At 48.8% G+C, this 9348-nt stretch overlaps 1 protein-coding gene across 12 annotated transcripts in view; it reads left to right on the plus strand.

The window, feature by feature from the left end:
* The window catches only part of NFX1 (nuclear transcription factor, X-box binding 1), an 89075-nt gene that overhangs the window by 72171 nt on the left and 7556 nt on the right, over positions 1-9348 (plus strand). For 5 of the 12 annotated variants that reach the window (XR_010407674.1, XR_008506730.2, XM_045882538.3 and 2 more), the window contains one exon: positions 386-1360. Coding sequence is in view for 6 of the 12 variants with exons in the window: in XM_045882538.3 (XP_045738494.1) it covers positions 386-458 (73 nt within the window). In the remaining 6 variants the exon portion in view is untranslated. Of the gene's footprint in view, positions 1-385; positions 1361-1744; positions 9242-9348 lie in introns of those variants that run through there. The other 7 variants (XR_010407673.1, XR_006792143.3, XR_010407671.1 and 4 more) reach the window with 3 other exon arrangements.

Raw genomic sequence — 9348 nt, forward strand, 5'->3', positions numbered from 1 at the left:
CTAGTCAGCCCAGCTCCATATCCATGTGGGCAGTGGTTTGGGAAATGTGAAGGTATTCCACATGTTATTCCACAGCTGTGTCCAATACTACCTCAACATAACCGTGTGGGATCTTTGGCCTGTTTATGCCATGCTATCTTTTTTTCCCTTTGTTTGCTTTATTTTTGTATAAAACTTTATTGTGGAAAACTTTTAGAGTAGAGAATATGTTAATATAGTGAACCCTTGTATGCCCATCACCAAATTCTAATAGTTCCCAGCTCATGTGGGCCCCCCTATCTTATCAAAGCTTTGCAAATGGCAAATTGGCTGATCCTTAACTTTCTGAAGACTTCAGTCTGTTTCCCCCAAAGAAAAGATTGATCATTCTTTGTTTGCTTTTCAGGAATCCTGCAAGCAGTAATTTACAGAAAATAGCCAAGGAACCAGTAATTGACTACTTTGATGTCCAGGACTGAGAAGATCAAGATGCACTTAGATAAAAGAATGATTAGGTGTGATGGAGACTTGTTTGCCAGCAGATAAATCATGCTTGTTCCCAACTGCCTGGTGGACTCACACACAGTCTCACATACTGTCTTGTACTGATACGTCCAAAGCATGAGTGTGTCAGAAATTCCCTTGTCCTCTCTTCTGTCTGTATAAAGTGTTTCAGTACAGCCAGATCTCTGACTAGATGGTCACTAGTGATTCAGTCATGTATTTGCAGAAGCTCCACCATCACTGATTGCTCAGAGGGCCGGGGGAACATTGGGTTTGATTTGAACAAACCAGAATTTTAGCATGAAAGTGGCACTTAGTCAAAGCCTCAGTTGTCCCAATTATCCATCTTCCTCTTAAAAATGCCTGCAACATTAGCTGCACCTCATTTTTTGGATTAATCCAAACTGATCACAATCTTTGGAAAGACACAAGTGAACTTCTCAGTCCAAAATACCAAACACATCCAGAATCACACGTGTTGTGTTAAACCTAGCTATCTTATCTGAGTCTTTTGCCAAAAACTCTCATAGGTCTATCTGGCTGAATTGATCTTAGGGGTTCTTAATGCCATCAGTTCTAGACCTAGAAAAGGGGTCAGGGTGCTTTACAGAATTCCATTTTCTAGAGTTCAGGGATGTGGCTCATACCACATCACCGAGCCTGTCCTGTTGCAGTTGAGCTATATATGCTATGATGGTAGAGGACATAGAGCAAGCTCCTCCTCCTGCCAGGTTCACACTGTGGCCTCTGTGTACTGACCAGTGTAGCCCTAACTCCTCTTTGGTTGAGAAAGAGTCTCAGATAGATTTACCTTTCCTGTGTTGCTTTCTCCCAGGCCTGGAGCAGCTGTATTGGCTCTCCTTGTCTCTGAGCTCTGGACTTCTGTTTAAATATTCACAGAAGTATGTGGACAGTCCAGGGCTTATCCCAACAGCCCTCTGGAGGCATTCTTGAGTCTTTTGTAAAGGCAGGTGCATTGACAGTTAACATTAGTTTGGCCCTCTCTGCCGTGGCACCCTTCCAGCTTGGAGGCCGGACTTGCAACAACTTCTTTGTCCAGAGCAAGCCCAAGCCCCAGAGCAACGGATTTCAGAAGTGATGTCACAAAACTGGCACTTAGTTTTCATAGGAAGAGCAGGACCACCCTTTGGTCCTGACCCAGACAATCTGCCTTGAGAGGCAGCAGGTATAGGAAGAAGAAGAAGCAACTGGAGGGAGGAGATGGAAAACTACAAAACCTCCTCTCTCTCGACTCATTTAGCACAGGGTCAGTGGCCCCAAACACAGCAGGAAGCCCACGAGCATCTGTTAACATCTTTGAAGCAGTGGTTCAATGGATGACCTGCTCATGAAGAACATCTCAGAATTCAGGAGGCAGGAGACCTGATTCTAGATGCCAGCTGTGCCACATAACTCGCCACTTGATGGAATGGAGGTATCCACCTGCCTTAGCAGGGTCGTTGTAAAGATTAAATGAGATCAGATACATGTAGGTGCCTGATCTATCATGAATGCTAAAAGTTTATATAAATGATACTTGGGGGTGCCTGACTGGCTCAGCTGGTAGAGCATCTGACTCTAATTTTGGGGTCATGAGTTCAAGCCCCATGTGGGGTGTAGAGTTTACTTAAAAAAAAAATGAGGGGCACCTGGGTAGCTCAGTCCGTTAAGCTTCTGACTTTTGATTTCAGCTCAGGTCATGATCTCAGGGTTATGAGATGAGCTCTGCTCTGGGCGTGGAGGCTGCTTAAGATTCTGTCTGTCCTCCCTCTGCTCCTCCCCCACCCACCTCTCTCTGTCTGTCTCCCTCTCTTAAAAAAAAAAAAAAAGATACTTAGTATCTGGAAAATATATAAGCATCTTCTTCCTCCATACTATTAGCTAAGTAAAAGTATAGAATGCTAAACAGACCTCTTCTGGAGAATGCTTATGTGCCCACCACGTGCAGCCTTGTGCTAAGGCTGTGGCCTGTTCTTCACAGTTAGTAATCCAGCAGAGGACACATACCTGAACAAATATCTATAATGGAATTGGTCATCTACAAATAAGTCATTAGTCTGTTATTAAAAGCTGAGTAGAGCCATAAGAGGAGTTTCCTGTGACGTGGTAGGAGTGGGTTAGCTCTCGTGGTTGGGAGAAGGGAAACGGGAGGAAACATTTGGGCTGAGTCTTAAGATGGTAGTCTGCCATTAGAAGAAGAAGAGAAGCATGCCAAGGAAAGATAAATAGCGTAAGACAAGCCCAGGGATGTGGTTTGTGGTGGGGTTGAAGAACAGTTATTTGTTCAGAGTGGGCAGACAACTGGAAGGACAGGTGATGAGGCTGGAGAGGTAGGAAGGGGTCAGCTGTGGAGAACCACAAGGAGCCACTGGAGGGTCCTAAGCAGAGAATGGCATGACTGGATTTTTGATCCAGAGTGGGAGTCAGCAAATGTTTTCTGTAAAGGTCCAAATAGGAAATATTTTAGGCTTTGTGAGTCTTAGAGTTTCTGTTGCAGCTACCCAGCTCTGCCATTGTGATGTCAAAGTGGCCGCAGACAATACATAAGCAAATGAGCATGACTCTGTCCCCGCAATACCTTATTTTATAGACACTGAAATTAGAATCTCATACAATTTTTCATGTCACAATATCATTTTTTTCCCAGCTAAAACCATTTTTAGCTCATGGGTTGTACAAAAACAGGCAGCAGGCTGGATTTGGCCAAGGACCTTAGTTTGCCCGCCCAGTTCTAGAGCAGTGTCTCCAGCAGAGTGTATAGAAGGGATTGGAGGATTAACTTTGAGGCAAGAGACCCAGGAAAGAGCTATAGGGAGTGATCCAAGTGAAAGATGAGGATGGGGGTTAGTGCTGCAAAGGGAAGAGATTCAGGAGATTGGATAGGATGCTTGGGGTCATCGGGGAGCTAACACCCCTCGGATCACTAAAGGGGCCCCAGGCCCCCTCAGCAAGGGGAAGCTCCTTTCTCATGGGTTTGGCAGATTCTCCACTGAGCAGTGGCCTTGGGCAAGAATTTACATGTGGACTAAAGGAATCCATTCGTGGAGGAATCCCACGGGTGACGACCCCACATTACTGCTCCCTGAGAATCAGGTGATAGCATCCCTTCCCCTTCCAGGCCCGCCCTCTCCTTCAGCAGGAGGTTCTTTATGGGGCCAGAGCTTTTCAGAGACCCAAGTTCTTATCTCTGGAATTCCCTCTGGCTTGTCAGGCAGGGCTGGCTCCTTTCAACAGTGGTGCCAGTCTGAGGTGCAGTGGGAGGTTGTATTCAGGCTTGGAGATGAAAGCAGCCCTCCTGATTGCAGGGGTCTGTGTGAAGCAGCTCTGGATCCTGTCCTGGACAGGCCAGAGAGCAGACCACGGGAGGGGAAGAAAGAATGTCAGTCTTGTAGGAGAGGTTCAAAGTCTCAAACAGTGGGTCCTGTGATTTAGGTTTGGGGGAGGGGATCCTTCCATCATGGTGTCAGCCTTCTTGCTTCATGCCTGAAAGCCTGGAGACCTTGTTCTCTAAGGATAACCTGCTAGTGTGCCTTCTCTTCTAAAATTGGGGTGTGAATGCCTGGTCACCTTCACAGACCTGCCTTCCTCATCAGTCCTTTCATATGCCCAGCCATACCCATTGTGAAATTTCTTCCTCCCAAGCTCCCTACATGACCTCAGCACAGATACCCCAGACGATCTCTCATGGCTTTTTAGAGCCCACAAATCCCCAAAGAGCTCTAAGCTAGCCCAACCCTCAGTCTACAAAGGCCTAGCCCAGAAGGGGCAAGGCTCCATGGGGTCACTCTCAGTGTGAGCCAGGCCAAGACTGGAATCTAGGTCGGGAGGTGTCTGAGTCCTCAAGGAAAGGGCAACTGTCTTCCCCAAACAGGATTCCCTTGGAGCCCTTCCCAGTGGCCCGGGCCACCCTCAGCCTCAGGCTTTATGCGGTAACTCTTCATAAGGCATAGCCTCCTGGGAGAGAGGGAGAGAAAGAATCTCAAGCAGACTCCCCACTGAGCACGGAGCCCAACACAGAGCTTGATCCCACGATACGAGATCATGACCTAAGCCGAAACCAAAAGTTAGATGCTCAACCAATGGCATCACCCAGGTGCCCCTGAAGTATATATTACTATCTCCATTTTACCAATGGGTAAAGGTTGAAGTTAGGTCCCTTGCCCGAGATCACTCAATGAATAATTGGGGATCTGAAATTCCTGTAAGGCCGGACTCCAAAACCTGTGTCCTCCACTACACACACAGTTTACCTTGGAGTCTCTGGGACTGCAATATCTGGCAGGTCAGGACAGGTGGGATGGAAGTTTATACTGTGTTCTAATGTAGGGAACACCAGCAACCCCCAGAAAATGGGACTTTTCCTAGAATGGCTGCTAAGGGACAGTATGTATCCCCAAACCAGGAGCCTGGGGAGTGGTGGGGTAGCGGTTCCACTTTGCTTCAAAAAAAGCTCTTACTTAAAACTTTTTAGTAGAGTTTATAACCAGTATCTTTAAAAATTATTACCTCTCCATTTTTTTAAAATACTGTTTTCTGTTTGTTGACATAAACAGCATAAGCACGGGGAAAAACATAAGTCACGCAGATATCTGAAGGAAAAACATCCCAGGCAGAGGGAACAGCCATTGCGAAGACTCAATGGTGGAAACATCCCATGTACCTTGAAGGAACAGCAAAGCCATCCAGCTGTAGGGGAATGAATAGGGAGAAAGAAGCAGGGGCCTGGAGACCATTGGGAGGCTTAGGGCAGAGGAGTAAAGGATGTGGTTTGGCTTATTTTTTGAAAGGAACATTCCAGCTGATGTATTGAGACTACACTATAGGGGTGACTCAGAGCAAAAAGGCTGGAAGATGATCAGAAGACGACTTCTGTAATCCAAGAGAGGTCTGGGTGATGGTGGTGGGGTGATGAGAAGTGGTTGGTTTCTAGATAATTTTGCAGGTAACACCTATAGGGTTTGCTAACAGCTGGGATGTGGGTGGGGTGTGAGAGAGAATGGAGTCAGGGACGACTTCAAAGATTTTGGCCTGAGCAACGGGAAGACTGAATTTGCCATTTACTGAGATAGGAAAGAGTGTGGGAGGAGCAGGCTTGAGGGATGAAAATCTGTTCAGTGGGTGGTTGTACATGGGAATCTAAAGTCTGGAAACAGGATTGGACAGGAGATCTAATTTGGGGAGCTGTTGGCATATAATGGTATTTACAGGCTGGTAAGGTCACGTTGGGAAGGAGGGTGAAAGAGAAGAGGTCTAAGGACTGTACTCTGGGCACTCCATCATCTAGAGGGCAGGGAGCTGAGGACAGGGCAGGAATCAGACATTTCTGGAGCCAGAGCTGGGGGTTGAAGTTGGAGGACTCAGTGCTACAGGAAAGTCCTGTGTGGTGGGGGTCTCTGGAGTTTTCCTCCTGGTTGCCTAGGAGAGTCTGGGCTTCTTTTGCTTGCCTGACCGTTCTGAACCTTCTGAGAGAAGGGGCTGGCCCCATAGTACAAGTCAATTAGGGTTCCTGGGGCCAGGGGAGATCATGGGCCTTGGCTGCCTCCTCCCCTTTAGCCATCTCTTAAACATGGGTACTCTCCAGGACTCCATCATCTCTCTCTGGGCCACCTCATCCATCTGCAAGCCTTCATGTGCCTCTCTGGACTTAAAAGCTCTATCTCTAGCCCAGCCTGTGTTTATCCCTGGATGCCCCACAAACACCTCCAGTTCAGCATGTCCAACCTCCAAACTCTCTCCTAGTATATACACTACTTTCCAGTCTCTCCTACCCCAGCACTGATTCTCCCTTAGAAGTTCATCTTCTCCCTAATGTCCTCGACCTGGGGCAAGAGGCCAGAATAGAGTGGGGGTTCTGGGGCAGTGGGGAGGACAGGAACACATTCTTGCTGGACCTGGCTGGACTGTGCCAAGGGCCTTTTGTGACCCCCATCTGAGGAATCCTCCTTACCAGCCGATGGGGATTTTGTTGGGTCCCTGGAGGACTCAAGGGATCAGTCCCAGATTTAAGACCTCATCTGTGTGCCTGGGTGTACCTGGCTCTGAGCTGTGTGTCTTCTCTCTCTGCCCCTGACCCAGCCTATGAAGGTCCAACCGCCCTTATTAAGACCCCCAACTGGGCCAAGAGCATAAGCATCCCCTCCAGAAGCCCCTGCACACACCCTCCAGCACCTACCCACCCCCTTGACTCCTGAGCACAGATGTAAGGGGAGACCATGACCTCTGGCAAATTCTTCCTCACCCTGCTTCATCACAGCAAAGTGCCAAGGGCAAAATTGAAACCTGAAGCACCTCGCCTCTGAGCTTCATTATCCCCATTTTACAGATGAGGAAATGGAGGCCCAGAGAGGTTCAGTAACATGCCAAAGCTCAGTGGAGGGCACTTGAGTGTTTGGGGTTATTTGTTCATTAGGGGTCTTTGTTTTTTTAGTGTTTCATTATTTTAACTGTACCTGTATGTTATATATGCATATTTATAGGATGTATTTCACAATTTAGGGACCAAACAAAAAAACTAGGCAAGGCCATATTGGTAAGGACTGGAATCCCTACTGTCTACCCCTTACCAAGCCAATCTCCCCAGGCCTCAGCTTCCTTGGATGTAAGATGGGCATGATGATGTGAGGACCACAGGAGGGTGTAGCATGGCAACAGGGAACGCACTGCCCACATGCCAGGCAGACTCATTTTCTCATCCCAGCAGCCTTGTGAGGTGGGAGCTATTATTATCCTGTCTTACCTAAAGTCAGCCAGCTAGTGAGTGGTAAGAGCCAGGATTTGCATCCAGCCTGACTGCCCTCTTTGTGCTCTCAGGGGCCCCAGTATGGGCCCTGCGGCACCCAGGAGGACTGGGTCATACCTCTTTCCCACTTCAGGGTCAGCACAGAGGTAGGTACATAGCCATGGGTCAGGCTGCACAGCTCTGAGGGGCCACAGGACCCCAGCCTGGCCCGAGATGGCTGCTCCCATCTCTTTCTGGGCTGCAGGACCCCATCTGAGGGAGGAGACAGACTAGCCCGACCGGCGTGCTGCCTGTGGGTGCCTGTCCTCGGAGGCCCTGAGTGGGAAGAACAGGCAAGGAGAGGGAGTGAGGGGCTCTCCCAAAGCCAGGACCACCACGCTGAGGAGCAAACTTTCATCTGCAAAGTCCTGAAGTGGCCTGGCCTGGGGCTGGGAGTTGTTCCTGCCCTACCCTGTCCCCGTTTCAACCACAGCCTCAGTTGGGGTGGGGGAAGGGAAGTGAGGTCATGACATGAGACTGCAAAGTACTGAAGAAGTCAGAGCTGGGGTCTCCCCGCAGACACCAACAAATCCAAGCCTCATGCATAGATAGGGAAAATGAGACTCAGAGAAGGGAGGGGTTCCGTCCAGGTCACACAGCCAGTTTGTGTTGGGCTAGGGCCTTGGAGAATGGGAGCTGAACAGGACTTCCATGACTCATATCCCAACCTGGCTCCCAGAGCTACACAGATGCATCTCCTGGATCCAGCCAGGGCGCAGTTACAGGAGAGACGCGCGCGCGCGTGTGTGTGTGTGTGTGTGTGAGTGAGTGACAGCAGAGCTAAGGGCGCGGTTACAAGAGAGACCGCGTGTGTGTGTGTGTGTGTGTGAGTGAGTGAGTGACAGCAGAGCTAAGGGCGCGGTTACAAGAGAGACCGTGTGTGTGTGTGTGTGTGTGTGTGTGTGTGAGTGAGTGACAGCAGAGCTAAGGGCGCAGTTACAAGAGAGACCGTGTGTGTGTGTGTGTGTGTGTGTGTGTGTGTGTGTGTGTGTGTGACAGCAGAGCTAAGAGCCAGGGACCCACAAGGCACTGTGACGCCCACCCCACCTCATCCTACTTCTTTCCTTCCTTCCTTCCTGCCTATCTGCCTGCAGTGAGACCTACGGCCATCCTACCCTGAATGCGCCCAATCTCGTCTGCCTCTCTCTTCCAGAGACCTCCCTTACCTCTGCCCCAGGCCTTGGGCTTACCTCTCCCCTGGGCCTGGCCTCAGTTCACCTTAACCTACTTGTCTGACCTTCTCTTCTTCCACTCTTCCTTCCCTTTTTCCATTCCAGTAGTGGCCCTCCACACTCCCACCTGAGGGCCTTTCAGTGGCTTCCCTCAGCCTGGAATGCTCTCTCTCTGGTGTCCACATGGCTCACTCCCTCTCCCCCTTCAAGTCTTTGTGTAAAGTCACCTTCTTAGTGAGGTCTTTGGTCTTTACGGCCCCATACGCTTCCTATCTGTCTTTCCTTTTTTTTTTTAAGATTTTATTTTTATTTTATTCTTTAAGATTTTATTTAACCCAATGTGGGGCTCAAACTCACAGCTCCAAGATCAAGAGTCACAAGCTCCACCAACTGAGCCAGCCAGGCACCCCCATCCCTTCTTTTTTTTAAAGTAGATTTATCTGGGGGCACCTGGGTGGCTCAGTCAGTTAAGCATCTGCCTTCAGCTCAGGTCATGATCCCAGAGTCCTGGAATCGAGCCCCATATCAGGCTCCCTGCTCAGCGGGGAGCCTGCTTCTCCCTCTGCCCCTCCCCTCACTCGTGCTCACTCTCCCTTGCAAAAAATAAAATAAAATCTTTAAAAAAATAAATAGTTTTGGGCGCCTGGGTGGCTCAGATGGTTAAGCGTCCTGGGGTCGAGTCCCGCATCGGGCTCTCTGCTCCTTGGGAGCCTGCTTCTCCCTCTGCCTCTCTCTCTGTCTCTCATGAATAAATAAATAAAGAAAAGAAAAGAAAAAAATAAATAGTTTTATCACATATGTATGCCCAAAGAATATATTCCTTTTTGCTTGTTTTTCAATGATAGCACTGGTGTCATACTGAATAGTGTACTGCACCGCTTTTTATGCCTCCACACGTTTTCCATGTTGTTACAG

Source organism: Mirounga angustirostris, unplaced genomic scaffold (assembly GCF_029215605.1).
Source record: "Mirounga angustirostris isolate CCGP_5_RB_7025 unplaced genomic scaffold, mMirAng1.0.hap1 SCAF_15, whole genome shotgun sequence".
Lineage (NCBI taxonomy): Eukaryota > Metazoa > Chordata > Mammalia > Carnivora > Phocidae > Mirounga > Mirounga angustirostris.